The 16207-nt window shown below is 39.5% G+C and overlaps 1 protein-coding gene across 1 annotated transcript in view; it reads left to right on the top strand.

Moving 5' to 3' along the window:
• ppfia2 (PTPRF interacting protein alpha 2) overlaps positions 1-16207 on the top strand; it is a 349413-nt gene that overhangs the window by 258427 nt on the left and 74779 nt on the right. The window contains exon 18 of the mRNA XM_048607917.1: positions 3600-3800. Coding sequence (XP_048463874.1) covers positions 3600-3800 — 201 coding nt within the window. The remainder of the gene's footprint in view (positions 1-3599; positions 3801-16207) is intronic.

Here is a 16207-nt window from a genome sequence, read left to right as displayed (position 1 = left end):
AGTGGGTTGTGTGTGGGAGTTGAGGTAAGGACATGGCTTCAAGCCCTAAAATTATTGAACTCGATATTGAGTCCTGAAGATTACAGTGTTCCCAGTGGAAACTGAGTGCTGTTCCACCAGCTTGCGCTGAGCTTCACTGGGGCACTGCAGCAAGCCCAAGGCAGAAATGTTGGCCAGGGAATACAGTGGTGTGTTGAAGTAGCAGGTAACTGGAAGCTCAGAGTGTTTTTTGTGGACAGAATGCGTATGTTCTGAAAAGCAGTAATCCAGTCTGCGCTTCGTTTCCACAATGTAGAGGTGACCACATCGTGTGCAGTGAATGTAGTAGACTATATTGAGTAAAGTGCCCATAATGTCCTGCCTCAGCTGGAAGGTGTGTTTGGGGCGTTGGAGGAGGGAGGAAGTAAATGGACAGGTGTTACACCTTCTGCAATTGCAGGAGAGGGTGCCAAGGAACTGTGGGGGCATGTTGGAAGTGAAGGAGGAGTGTACCAGGGTAACCCAGAGGGAATGGTCCTGGCAGAAGGCTGACAAGGTAGGAGCGAGGAATATGTGTCTGGTGGTGGCATCCCACTGGATGCAGTGGAAATGGCAGTTAATGATCCTTTGGATGTGGATGCTGGTGAGATGTAGGTGAGAACAAAGGGGGGCCCTGTTGCTGTTGTTGGATGGAAGAGAGCTGGTGAGGGCCAAAGTGCAGGAGATAGGTCGGACCTGGCTGAGGGCCCTATTGACTAGTGCTTAGGAATCCTTGGTTGAGGAAGAAGTTTGACATTTCAAAGACCCCCTTGTCAAAATTGGCAAATATCAGAACAGATGCAATGGAGAGGGAGTAACTGGGACAGCGGAATAGAGTCTTTACAGGAAGCAGGGTGTGAGGATGTATAGTCAAGGTAATTGTGGAAGTCACTGGGTTTTTAGTGGATATTGGTGGCCAGCCTATCCCCAGAAATGGAAACAGAGATGTCGAGGAAGGGAAGGAAGGAGTCAGAGATGGACCAGGTGAAGTTGAGAGTGGAGTGGATATTGTAAGTGAATTAGATAAACTTTTCCAATTCAGGATGAGAGAGGGAAGCAGCACAGATGATATCATCAATATACCAGAGAAAGAGTGCTGGACGGAAACCGGAATAAGACTGGAACAAGGAATGTTCCACATACCCCACAAAGAGACAGGCATAACTCGGGCCTCTGAATCAGAGATGGACGTGACAGAAGTAGTCACCTCGACTCCTTTGCCACCAGAAGAAGAGTGAAATTCTAGTGAGGTGCTGCTGGTGCAAGAGGGAAGCTCCCATGCATTACATGCCACTGGTGTCAGATGCCAAGCCGGAGAAACCTGACCCCGTGCTAAAATGCCCCAGGAGGCTGACCTAGAAAAAGGACTAGCCTATGTCCATGGATTCAGAGGGAGAGGGATGTAATGATTGTAATGAGGGCAGCCAGCTGGCCCTCGTAGAACGAGTTCCCAGATTGGGGCTGTTAATCTGGTCCAATCAGGGAGCCCAGGCTGACATAAAAGGGTTGAATGTCAGAGATACTGACAGTCTGGTGCCTGACTCTGTAAGAGGCAGTACTGTAGTGAAGGATTGCTCATGTGTGAGTAAAGGATGACTTGGTGATGATATTCCCCTGCCTCTATAAGGTTATTTCAGCAGCCAGTTGGAAAACTCTTGTAAATGAAAGGCAATGAACCAGAACAAGAAAATAGCGCAGTTTTTTGATTATGAGTTATGCATATATGTTCCCAGCTCATATTCTGGTTATACACTGAGTGCTTTTTTTTCTTATCCTGATCTTGTTTTAGAAATTGAACTGATTTTTCGATTAAGACATCAGCCTTGCAGCTTATTTTGGTCAGAACCCAAACAACTTGGATTCCTTGGTTTTTGTCTTTTATGTGTCCCAGACACTCTCCCAGCATAGGAGTTCCATGGCAAAATTTAGCTTTGAAGGAGTGGACAAATGAACTGCAGAAGAAAAACCAGAAATTCCTTGGAAAACTCAGCAGGTCTAGCAGCATCTGTGGAGAGAAAGCAGAGTTAACATTTCAGATCCAGTGACCCTACTTCAGAACTGATTGTAGCTTAGTAAAGGTTAGTATATATGCTGAAGATGGGGTGGATGGAGGAAGGTGGAGTAAACAATTTGTGGTGATGAAGACCAAGGAAAGAGAACAACAGTTGGACAGAAAAAGGAACGGGTAGAGGTCAGTCTGGGTGATTCAATAGCTGCTAATTGGGACCATAAGTAGCTGACAGTGGGATGGTTATGGTAGCAGCCCATGTGAGAACAAGGCCTGGAATGTGGGGATTAAGGTAGTGACATGGGAAAGGGTGTTCAGGCCCTAAAACTATTCAACTCGATATTAAGCCCTGAACGTTGCAGAGGTCCAAAGCAGAAATGAGTTGCTGTTATTCCAGGTTTCACTGAGCTTCAATGATGCACTGCAGCAAGCCTGAGGCAGAGATATTGGCCATGGAACAAGTTAGTGGGTTGAAGTGGCAAGCGACAGGGAGCTCAGGGTCATTCTTGCAGACAGAATATAGGTGTTTGTAATGCAAGTCGCCTGATATGTGTTTAATCTCCCCAGTGTAGAGGAGACCAAATTGTGAGCAGCAAAATTGTTGCTTCACCTGGAAGGTGTGTCTGGGCCTTGGATAGTGAGGACAGAAGAAGTAAACAGGCAGATGTTACATGCTGTGATCGCATGGTAAGGTGCTGTGGGTTTCTTGGGAGCATGACCCTCACTGTTAAGGGAGGGAAGAGAGGGGGTGAGGGTTGAAATGTGGGAGATGAATCGGACATGGGTTGAGGGCCCTATCAACCAAGGTGGTGGAGAATCTCGGTTGAGGAAGAAGGTGGACATTTCGGAGACACCCTTGTAGAAGCTGGCATCTTCGGAACAAATGCAGCAGAGGCAGAGAAACTGAGACAATGGAATAGAGTCTTTCCAGGAATGAAGGTGTGAGGATGTATAATCAAGGTAACTGAGGAGTCAGTAGGTTTGTCATGGGAATGTCGAGGAAGCAAATGGAGGAGTCAGAGATGGACCACGTGAAGATGAGAGCAGGGTGAAAATTGGAAGTGAAATAAATAAGTTTTTCCAATTCCGGATGAGAGAGGAAAGCAGCATCAATGAAGACATCAGTGTACTGGAGAACGAGTTATGGGCAAGGGCCAGGGTGCCCTAAGAGCTACGAAGGGCAAAAGAGCTACCATTGCTGCAAGCCTGAAAATTTGACAGCAGAGACAATGGTATTATAGTCAAGAACTACTGCTTGCTGTTGAAACAAGAAATTTGACAATACTTTTGGATCAATGAATCAGAGAATGAATGGAGAGGTAGATTAAAATAAAATATATTGAAAGAAAAACAAAACAGGAAGAAAATATGGAAAGCAAATTTAATTAATATATGGTGTTCCATTTGTTGCAAAAACATGCCATGTACAGATCAACTTATTGAGTGAGTAGAATGAATTGTTACTGTTTATTATAAATACCTTCCTGTACATTAATTGTATATTGTGTGTTAGCCACTTAAGCATACTTTAACAATCTGGAGAATGAGTGAATTATGTTTTTCTGCTATATAGCTGTGGCTTGGAATGCCTGCATGGTATGTTGCTGCTTGCCGTGCAAATGTGAAAAGTGGTGCCATCATGTCTGCCCTGTCTGACACTGAGATCCAAAGAGAAATTGGAATCAGTAATCCTCTTCATCGCTTAAAACTCAGACTGGCGATCCAAGAGATGGTGTCACTTACAAGCCCATCGGCACCCCCAACATCGAGAACAGTGAGTGACTTTTATCATATTTTAATAAACTTGATATTCTGATAATCTTGGTATCCTTGAATTCACACTTGAACAGTGTCAATACATGTAGAATCATCAATAGCAGAGAAAGAATTACAAGTATTTCCTGTAATCAAATTGGGATCAGATGTCAAATTTAACAGCATAAATGAAACATGAACAATTATGAGTATCTGAAACCAGAGATTAGAATACATTGCTGAAATTCCTGCATACTATCTGCTAACTATATATGGCTAACAATGATTTTTAAAAATTCAAGTAATTTTTAAACATGAATATTTAACAGTGCTATAACACTGTGGGCTGGATTTTATGTGTGCCCACCAGGCTTGTTTTCGATGGTCAGGAGTGGGGACATGTAAAATAACCACCCGATCATCTTCACACCAGCCACCAAGCTTATCTGGTGAGTGTCAAAATGGCCATCCCACCCATCATATGTAAATAAATAATTAAGTGTTAATTGTTAAAAGCTCAATTGACCTTTCCTTTACCATGCCCATGCCATTACTACAGTTAACGTAAGCAGGTGGATGGGAATGAGCAACGTAACTTTTACAAAATGTTTTTAAAAAGACAGGAAGGAGATAGAATTGCTATTTACAAATGTACCTTTCGCATGTTGGGAATATCCACCCAATATATCCAGTATGACACAAAAATGATGTAAGGCCAAGATACAAATATTTAGGGATCAACTTTAAAACTTATTTTGTTTTGTATTTTCTTTATCCAGCCGTATTTGCCAATTTAATGTAACGATCAGAGTATAGTTAATTTAAATGGACCACCGTGTTATTTACCAGGTCACTGTTGATATGTTATAACTCAATGACTATTTGGTTGTGCTCCAAATCCACAGTATATTCAAGTAGTAGATTGTAATTTTATGTATTCTATCTAATACATGCTGAAGGTATAACTTTTATTTCTATCCATAAAGTGTTTGTTCTTTTACTATGACAGCATTTCCAGTCCATTCCAATTGTAATGAGGTATGCATTCATGGTTTTACCACTGTTGCTTTCAGTCTGCTTTAGTTTGTTACAATACAACAAGCCTCCATTAAATATGCCCCATATCATATGTTATTTTTAAATCCTAATACATCCAATGGTTTAACATATTTCTGTAAACTTTAATAGATTTTTAAGATTCCAATAATGCATTCCTTAACTATTTTTATGGATGTTTTAAATAAGCTGAAATCTATGTCAAGAGTTAGGAGGCCAACTGATGTGATGGGAAGCATTCTTGCCTCTAAGCCTGAGTCCTACCTAATGGCTGTGGAAGGTGCTGTGACTTTCCTTGGATTAATTAATGTAATAATATTACAGTCAGAAAGGAATGCAGCTTCAGAGAAAACAAGTTAGTCAGGTCATTATCAAATTTTAACTGCTCAAAGATGAAGGATTAAGCTATGTATAGTGCTCTATCTAATGATAAAAACCAAAATTCACCCAACTGAATCAAACAGTTTGGTTTGACCAAACTATAATATATTGTCAGCAAGCAATGTTTTTCACAGGAAAATTAACATTAATGAGTATTGTTGAAAAAGTCATATGTTATTAAAGAGTTTCATCCTGGCGTTCATCAGGACAAATCCCAAGAATCCCAATTTACGCAGTTAAAATAATCCTAATTTTATACATTATAAATGTTGATTTTACCCCTTAAAGTGTTAGTCTTGTGAATTGCCCCAATGAATGCAAAACATAAGCTTCAACGAAATATATCTTCTCTCAGCAATACTTCAGTTCTTACCTTTTAAACGACAAAGAGAATGTAAATTCATTTTTGCAGATAATTGGCACAAATTCATTTTGGAAGGGAGCATGAGCTCATGATACACAGTGCAAATGCTGAAATAATTGATTTGTTTTATTAAAAAGGATATAACAACATGCCTTAAAATTTGCCTCAGATCCAACCCTGACTATGTAATCAAGCCTGTCAACAAGGATGACATTGTTGCTGTCTGACATTCTGGCCTCTGCATTGCAGTGGCTGAGCGCCACTTTCTCCTATCTCTGCCTGGAACATGACCCCACCATTGTACACCAGGTTATTGTGTCCACAATGGTCACTAATCTCATTTCATGTGGGCAACTCCCTCCCACTGCCTCCAATTCATAGTCCCCAGCCCCACAGCCTGCTTCTACCTCCTTCCCAAATTCAACAAAGAGGATTGCCTGGGCAGACCCATTGTTTCTGCCCATCCCTACCCTACAGAACTTATCTCTTCCTACCTTGACTCAATTTTTTCTCCCCTTGTCCAGTCCCTTCCCACTTACATTTGCTTTCTGACACTTTATGTCAGTTTCAGAATTTCCAGTTCGTGGATTCCAGTCACCTCTTCTTCACCATGGACCTGTAATCCCTTTAGACATCCATTCCCCATCAGGATAGACTCAGGGCTGTCCCGTCTTCCTGTAGCACCTGCCCATTTACTTCCTCCCTCCTCACTATCCAAGGCCCTAGACACATCTTCCAGATGAAGCAGTTATTTGCCTGTAGTTGACTCAAGGTAGTCTTCTGTACTCAGTGCTCACAATGCCATCTGCTCTACATTGGGGAGATGAAGCACAGACAAGGCAACCGCTTTGCACAGCAACTGTTCTGTCTGCAAAAATGACCCTGAGCTTCCTGTTGCCTGCCACTTCAAAGCACCATCGTGTTCCCTGGCCAATATCTCTGTCTCAGGCTTGCTACAGTGCTTGAGCGCAAGCTGGAAGTACAGCATCTCATTTTCTGGAAGCACAGCATCACTGGGAACCCTACAGCCTTTGGGACTCAATATCCTGGGGTATGATTCTCACTTGGGGTGCAAGAGGTCCCGGATAAAAATCCCGGACAAGCTTCCACATATTTTTGTTACACAGGGAGAATAGCCGAACCCCTCTGATGATTAAACTAAAACGCAAGCCCCAATCTGTTATGACGTGAATAGAGGTTCCCCTCTAATTATTACCCCCCAGAACACCCAGAGAAACTTGCCTTTCCCCTCATAACCTGTTAATAGTTGTTAAAATAAAGACAATCCCCAGTTTCCACTTTATAAATAACAAGAAACAGTTTATTTATTTAACTCTAACAATGAACAAATTAACAGAATTACTAAAATACTGAACAATTTCCCCTAAGTACTAGCTATTCCCTAACTTAACTAAATTCTAATGGAATGCTATTCGAATAGATGCAAGACCCATTTATATAAACCTGATCAATAAGAAAACAATAAATTAAAAATTAATCTCTCCAAACTCACACAGACTGTGTGTCTTCTAGAACTCTCTGCCACAAATGCCTTTCTTCTGCCAATTCTGCTGTTAGAAGGGTTTCTCTGCAATTTCATCGATGCAGTCTTTAACGTAAACTGCCTTGGTACTTTTGATGGCTCTTTTTGGAGAGCTTATGAAGTTTGTGAGAGCCAGTCTTACACTTCTTTATCGCTATAGCTAAACGTTGGCCCACTCTTTCAGATGGCAGTTGGCTGTCTCCCGATTTTCAGAAATGCCCTCATCTTTAAACCTGTAATGACATAACAGTATGTCTTACGTAGGATTGGTTCAATGTTGTCAACACCATCAGATTTAAATCCAATTGGTTTTCTGTATCTAGGTGCTTGTTTTAAATTAATTGGCCAAATTCAAACTTGTCACAACATCAAAGCAAGACTGCTGTTTTGCTTGCCATCTGTAAGGATTTTTTTTTGATACACTTGTTTCACTTTTGAGGCTGTCTGTACTGGCAACCACCAGATACTGCTCACAGACATACATTTTTTAAAAATCCCTAAGCACAAAAAAAACTCCCCCCTTAAAGTGACTACGCACACTTTTTCCCACCATCATTTTTACCAACAAATTCTAACCTCCTGCCTTCCAATTCACAAATACTTTGCAACAGAGTTCAATAATTTTAGAGCATTAGCACCTTCTCCCATGTTCTTACCCAATTCCCTCATACCAGCCCTTGTCATCACATGGTCTGCACTATACACAAACCCACTGATTCTCCCATGTTAACTTTACCTGTTCCATTATCTGCCCAACTGTTGTTCTCTATCTCTCTGGACTCCATCGTTTACTCCTCCCCTGTCCCCTCACCTCATCTTCAACATATATACCACCTTTCCTAGCTACATTCAGTTCTGAAGAAGGATCACTGGATCCAAAATGTTTGCTCTGCCTTCTCTACACAGATTCTGCCAGACCCTCTGAGTTTTCCCAGCAATTTCTACTTTGTTTCTGATTTCCAGAACCTTCAACTCTTTGGTATTTTTATGCCTTAAAATTAGATTTGTGATGCTGGTTTATTAAACAGGATAGCTAGGCCTCCAGTGTTGCTGACAGATTAAGGGGCCTAATCACTGTCTGAAGCACTGCCTACAATATTGATATTCCCTGAGGCAGCCAGCACAAGGCTGAAGACAGGGAAAATCAGATCTGCACACAGCATAGCATGTAATCCTATAAGGGACCACTGCTGGCTACTACCAGAAAAGTATAATTGTTCAAAATAATTAGCCAATATTTGAAACAGAATGAATGGCTGTGCCATCAGTCATAGCTACAGCCCGCATCCTCCCTTCCCCCACCCAATGCTACCACCACCCTTTCTGATAACCACTGTCACCTGCCTTATTTTAATTATTGATGCCCTACCTTCAGATCACCTCAGTCAACGTTTTCCACCTCCTGGTTGCACTTACCAGTTACCTTTTCCCCTGATTCTGCCTCCTTCCCATCTTTGTTTGAAATTGAGTTTATTCATGAAATTGAGTCTTATACTCAACTCACAGTGGCACAATCCTTGTAAGTTACAGATGGCTTGGCCAGATCCAATAGGAGCAATTGAGAGACCAGGGATGTCCCAACATTCATTAGTATTGTGGTCAGGGTTGGCTAGAACAAAGATATCCTCAGGAAGTTGTGCATCATTGAAAAGGGACACTTATTGATCACCAATTACAGAGTTTGGTCAGCAGTGTTGTGGCCTAAGGTCACCAAGTATGTTGAGGATCTTATCACCAGTTGCAAGACCTGTGTCATCAATAATGAGAGCCATTGATACCCGCAACATTACCAATCAGACTGTGGGAACATATAGACGCAGATCTGTTTAGAGTGATAGAGTCATACAGTATGGAAACAGACCCTTTGGTCCAGCTCGTCCATGCCAACCAGGTTTCTCAAACTAAATTAGACCCATTTGCTTGCGTTTGGCCCATATCCCTCTAAACCTTGCCGAAGCAAGCACCTGTCCAAATGTCTTTTAAATGTTGTAACTGTATCTGCCTCTACCACTTCCTCTGGCAGTTCATCCCATATATTCATCACTTTCTGTATGAAACTGTTGCCCCTCAGGTCCCTTTAAAATCTTTCCCCACTCATCGTAAACCAATGCCATCTAGTTTTGAACTCCCGTACCCTAGGGAAAAGACTTTTGCTATTCAGCTTTGCTAGGCCTCTCATAATTTTTTTAAGCCTCTATAAGGTCACCCTTCAACCTTCTAAGTTCCAGTGATAAAAGTCCCAGCCTAACCAGCCTCTCATTGTAACTCAACTCGTCCAGTCCTGATAACAACCTTATAAATCCTTTCTTCACCCTTTACAGTTCAGCAACATCCTTCCTGTAGGGCGACCAGAACTGTACATAGTACTCCAAAAGTAGCCTTACCAATGTCCTGTACAGCTGCAACATGACATCCCAACTCCTATACTCAATGCTCTGAGCAATGAAAACAAACCTGCCAAATGCCTTCTTCACAGCCTGTCTACCTGTGGCGCCACCTTCAAGGAACTATGTACCTGAACCCTTGGGTCTCTCTGTTCGATAGCACTCCCCAGGGCAATACCATTAACTGTGTAAGTTCTGCCCTGGTTTGTCTGACCAAAATGCAACACCTTGCATTTATCTAAATTAAACTTCATTTGCCACTCCTCAGCCCATTGGCCCAGCTGATGTATTCTTAACCTTCTTCACTGTCCACTATACCACCAATGTTGGTGTCATTTGCAAATTTACTAATCATGATGAAGGTTTTACCTTATTACATCAAATATTGTTCCAATAAATAGAGGTTCAGAAGCTGCTGCCATGACTAGGGATGGGTTTATCCGAGTCTTATATAAGACATTTCCAGGGCCTAGTATCTCTGATGTGGTCATTTCAGATGATGGGCTACAGTTTGCTAATGAATGTTTCAGCCAATTTGCAGCTAGTTCTGGATTTGAATATGTCACAAGCTGCCAAGATACCCACAATCAAATGGGGAAATGAACTTCCAGTCAGGACAGTTAAGTCACTCTTGAAAATAAATATTAATTTCTTTATGACAGTTGCTAATTTTTGATGGTCCAGCACCATGAGAGTTGCTGATGGGCAGGGAGATGAAGACTCAACTCCCAATCTTACCGACATTTATATCCATAGGACTATCAAGACATATAGAGTAAGCATCAGTTGCATTGTGCACAACAGGCCTCATACTTCAATAGATGCCAAAATGCAAGATGGTTGTCACATTTAGGAAAGGGCAACACATGTGGTTCAGAGATCTGAATTGAAAAGGTACATTAATCTGAGGAGTTGCAGACTGTCAGAGATCACATATTGTTCACACTATTAGTGTGGTCCTAAAAAGAAGCTGTAGGAATCTTATCCCATTATGGTTAATCATCCATTACTGATTAGTTGACACAAAGTTAATGGGGATCTTGAAAATGCAAGGGTACTGCAGGCCTCACACTGTCAGGAAGAGAATCAGATTAATTGTTTTCTGCCCACTAAACTAGAAGTCTTCCAAATCCAAAGAGAATTCCATGAGAACAGTGAAAACTCCAGATTGCCTTAAATTGAAAAATCAGATACTTTGGGCAGATAGGGGAGTGGTAAATATAGTTATGTACAAGAATCTATACAAGTAATAATGTGAAAAGTTGCTTGGTGATGAATATTGTATATGAATGTGAAAGTGTTAATATTGTTAATAGTGCCGTAACCACCACTCACTATGATGATGTAATATTGAATTGTAGACATAGCTATTTAGGATCTTGAAAGAGTGAGCTGTAACATTCGGTCTTTCTCAAAGTCCCTACTACAACGTCTATGATACCAATGTAATGTGTAACTAGTTCCAAACATGCAATAATCTATATCACGTAAACTACAAGAGATCTCTAATTAGACCAGGAAGTTATTTTTTTCTCTACCACGCTGTACCATACAGGATCTGTACTTCCAAACACTTACAGAGGCTGGAGATCACCATTTAGTGTATGCACCTTGCAAGTTCAATGACAAAAGGGCCCAAGACCAACCATGAAATGTACCTTGGATCTATTTTTGTCAGTGGCAGAATCATTCCTTACATCCCTCTATGCCCGTTACTGTGCACAAATTAATCTGAATTTGTATTTCCTCTTTCATATGGAAACTTTGTCTATCAGAGATTTTTAGACATATGCTGCTAATATTTGCCTTTCTGAATCATTGTGAAGTGATTGGGGAATGCATAATGTATTAAAATAATTAGACTGCAATTTGTTGGCACCTCCATCCTCATTAGTAACAAATTGCTTGCTTTTTTTTATTAGATAAACACAGGTATTGAAGTTCACAAGGTTTCAAATAGTGTAGATCTCTTCAACAATTGAGAAATAAGACACTGAAGAATGGGAGGTGGTTTAGTGAAGTACCCAATTTTTGCATTAGTTTTGATGGAAGATCTGTGGAAACCCCTGAGGAACAGTGGAAAGGCAATAATCCCAAGAATATGTTCCTACATACTTCTTCAGCTTCTTTTGCCCATTTTGTCTTCCCTTTCTTAAAAATAACTATTGTTGCGGGTGAACTTTCATGAATGCGTGTACCACTTCACCTATATTAAAATTATTCATTTGTGAGCCTGATAGTGAATGTTGATGAGCTAATTGATAGGATATAGCATCAGAACTAAGTCCAGTTCTATCCTTAGATGTCTTCTACATCTGACAGACAACACTAAATAATTATTGAATAACAAGATCTTTAACACAGAATGCTGAGGCTAATTCTTATCCAATTATTTTATTAAGAGTATTACCACAGTATATTTTGCGTGTTTGATAATAATTTGAATTTGAGTTAGGACCAAAATAACCAGTAGAATTCCATTTGTGTTTTCTTTTCGTTAGTTACATTTCTAACACATTTAAGAACTTTCTTCCCTCTTCCAACTCTGTTTAGATATCTTTTATTGAATGTACACATTTTCAGGTTGTAAACTCTTCTCAATGCTCCCAAAAAAAGCAGCTTTTGAAATGCATATTAACTGTCATATCAATGTAATATGCAAAATAAAATTATTTATTTAAAGCTTAGATGTTATAGGAAGAATACAAACAGGATGTATTTTAGTCTACCATGAACTTTAGTTGCAAGCAGACTAGAGATTTGATAACCTGATGTCTTATCATGTGTTAACTGATCATATGCTCTTGGATCATGTCATATTGGTAATGTAATGCAGTTACCTTGAAGGCTGGATTCTTTATGGTTGGGCAGCTTTACTCATAGATTTGTGCGAAGTGCCATTGTGTAAGAAGTTTCAATAATGGGATGACTACTTGAGCTGATGGAGAGCTAAAATTGAGGACATGGAATAAAAAGTGTGGTTATGATTTGATGTGAGGAAACCATAGGTGGAGGGAACATTGATTCCCTCTGTAGCTAATACTAACTCATGGGAGATATGTTGGTAACTAATAGCAATTATAGTCAAACTCAAGTTCCTTTTCTTATTCATGGAATGTGGGTACTACTGACAAGGCCAGCATTAATTGCCCTTGAGAAGACCTTCTTGAAACATTGTGGTCCGTACAATGACAGTATTGCCAACTGTACTGTTAGTTTGGGAGTTCTGGGACTATGACCCACAAATATGAAATAAAACCCTGGCAGTATATTGTCAATTCAGGATGTTGTGTAACTTGAAGAAGAACTTATATGTGGGGAAATTCCCATGAGACTGCTATTCTCGTTCTTCTGTGTAGTAGAAATTATGGATTTGGGAGGGACTGTTGAAGAAACCTTGACAAATTACTGTGTAGTGCATCCCTTAAATGATGCATACTGCATTTATTGCTTATTGTAGATCAATTTCTCACACTGATTCCAGTTAGCACCACTGAGGTATAATGGCAGATAATAAGTTGGTATCTTGTTTTACATTGCTATTTGTACCACTGAAAATAGATATAGGAGATGGTAAACAAGGCCAGGATTTGCTATCGCCGACAATTGTAAATTGTGCTAACATTCTCAGGTAGGTATTAACTGGGGTTTCACATACAAAGAGACAATTATGGAAACTATGGTGTGGTTTAATTAGGAGATATAAGTTTGTAAAATTTTATTCTGAAACAATGTAACAGTGTGTAAAGATTGAGTCCAGTATTATCCTTTAACTCGCTGAAGGTTATCAGCTCTTTTACATTATAACACAAAGTCAGAATCTGCACTCCTCAACTTTTTCATTTATCTGAAATATGTAATTAATGCTGAAAAATCCTTGAATCAATGGTAAAATCTTTTCATGCACTTGCACTGTGACAGTGGGTAATTCTTTTAAACAAGTGCGCTGAAATTAAGTCGACAACTTACACCATGCAACCTAAATATTTGAATGCATCAAGTCTTCCTGAAATGCATCCCAAAATGAATTTGTTTAGTGCCTACAATTCACAAAACCATGTTTGCTAATTGCCTACAACCACATCAGAAAAGATCCCAATCATTTAATTTTAAGTGTAAAGGAAATCTTTTTATCAGAAGTCCTTGAAATTATTGATGGTTTGCTTCTGAGGAATTTAGGTATTGAAATAACATTAGATGTTTTGTTGTAAAATATTTCTACAGCCAGAATGCACATAAAGCATATCTAAGGTCACAAAACAAACTCATGAGTCTAATAGATATGCAGATTCAAACCAGAGCGTGGATTTGGAAACCTAAGGCATGCTGCAGGTTTTGAAAATGCTTTGAAGTCAAAGTAGTTCCAGCAAGACAGAATAGTTTACAATGAGAATTGAAGAGTCCAGGATCTTGAGTCAATAATATTCATCAGTAGTAGATAAGAGTAAGGATGGAATGCATAATAGTTCAATCTCAAAATTTATCAAAGTCCTAACCCACACATTTCAGAAATGTCCTATGCTCTGCCTCTAAAGCCTTAGTGCAGCTGATAAAACTGTGCCTGGTTTAGCAGCAAAATTATTTTGAAAGTTTTGATAAAATATTCCTATTTATGTTTTTATTTTTTTAAATTTCCTGTTCATTGTTCCCATGCAACAAAATTCGAGTGTAACAGTTATTGATTTCATGAATATATACTAAGCAGAGCATGAACATGTAGGGAACTTGCTCATTTTAGCAGAGAGGCTGTTGTTCTCATTATGATGCTATACGCTATTGGCTTACAGTGGTGCTGCCTTTCTTCTTTAACACTGCTTGCCTCACGTGGATTGTCATTGGTTCTCTGTGGGCTTTATAATTAGCCTTCAGGAAATGTCTGGGTGACCCATGAGGAAATGGAAAACTTAACATCTGCTACAAGAATGGTTAGTCTCCACTTTATTGCTCTATTTGCATTGAAGAAGATTTGCTTGGCTATGACACAATTCGGTGCTTGCACGTTTTAAGTCTGTTCTTGATGGAAAGATTTCATTTCCAAATCTCTTTGATTTGTAGTTTATAAATGGAAATATATCAACTTAGTATACTTTTGGATAATACAATTGAAAAAGCTGCATATTAAAAGCAATCAACCATTGCTGTCAGCTGATGCAATCTTACCTTCCCTTCTCTTATCGAAGGATTAGAAACATTTGCATCATAACTCTGTAGACTAAAAGCAAACTAAAGAGATTTGTTAGGGGCTTGTGCAAATTTCTCTGTAATTTTAACATTTGTCTGAGTTATACTGTACCATTCAGTTATCTTTTTAGAATAACATAATTGGTCCAATATATTTTCAATGAGAATACAATCAAAATTTTGACGTGAAAAGTATTTCATTATCTTGTATTTGCCTTCTCTGAGTTATTTTTATATGCTTTCAATTTGAACTAAAAATGAGATCTTTTAAACCCATATGAATAACATATAATGTTCATTATTATTATGTGCAATTTTCATTTTCAATTACCTTGTTCTACTGTTTATTACTGTACTGTTATTTGCTATGTGATCACCTTAAGTTCCTTAGCCTGCAAAGTCCCTCTGAGTAATTACCATTCCTTCAGCAGTACAGTGTAGATTTTGGCTTTTCTGTATTTTGTCCAGTGAAGCAATGAATATAAAAGAAGAATCAGATTTTAACACATTCCCAATTTTGGTTTCCTGGTTTGCATAAGTACAAAACCCTTCAAAAGTGTCCACAGAAATATTTTGCTATTGCCATCCTAATAATTTCACTAGGTATCTTTTTACAATCATACTACATTTTACTTCATTGCTACAAGCATATTTGGATAGATTTTCTAAATTTCAAAAGAACTGCAGATGCTGTAAATCAGAATCAAAAGCAGAAATTGCTGAAAGAGCTCAGCAGTTCTGGCAGCATCTGTGGAGAGAATCAGAATTAACATTTTGGGTCGAATGACCCTTCCTCCTAACCGGAGCTTTTCCAGCAATTTCTGTTCATGTGTATGGATAGTTTTTCTGATTAGGCTTTTAGATTATGCAAACTTTATCTAGGGCAACAGAAGAAACGTGGCTGAATCTTGATTCAATAAGTGTTGGCTGAAAAGTGGTTTCCATTCTGTAGCACCTTCCTTAACAGTAGCACTGAAATAGTCATGAAGGAGATGAAGTAAAACAAGCGGGCTCAACACAAGACTACAGATACTGACAATAATACCCCCGTGGTGCAAGTCGGTTGCAGCTGTCCTTCAGACAGATGTCACAACTTTGCTTGTTGAAACTTAAAATGGTAGATTTTGTTTGTGTTTCTTTATCAACAATTTACTGGTTTATTACAGTATTCTTATAGATGTAATACTTGAAGATCGATAAGTCCCCTGGGCCTGATGGGATTTATCCAAGGATTCTATGGGAAGTGAGGGAAGAGATCGCAGGGCCTTTGGCAATGATCTTTTCGTCCTCACTGTCCATGGGTATAGTGCCGGAGGATTGGAGACGGGCAAATGTCACTCCCTTGTTCAAAAAAGGGAATAGGGATAACCCCGGAAATTACAGGCCAGTTAGTCTTACATCAGTGGTGTGCAAATTATTGGAAAGGGCTCTGAGAGATAGGATTTATGATCACTTGGAAAGGCACAGTTTGATTCGTGATAGTCAGCATGGATTTGTGAGGGGTAGATCATGCCTCA

This window comes from Rhincodon typus, chromosome 18, assembly GCF_021869965.1.
Source record: "Rhincodon typus isolate 14 chromosome 18, sRhiTyp1.1, whole genome shotgun sequence".
Classification (NCBI taxonomy): domain Eukaryota; kingdom Metazoa; phylum Chordata; class Chondrichthyes; order Orectolobiformes; family Rhincodontidae; genus Rhincodon; species Rhincodon typus.
Note: the sequence above shows the minus strand (reverse complement) of the source record. Positions and strands in the feature narration are given on the sequence as shown.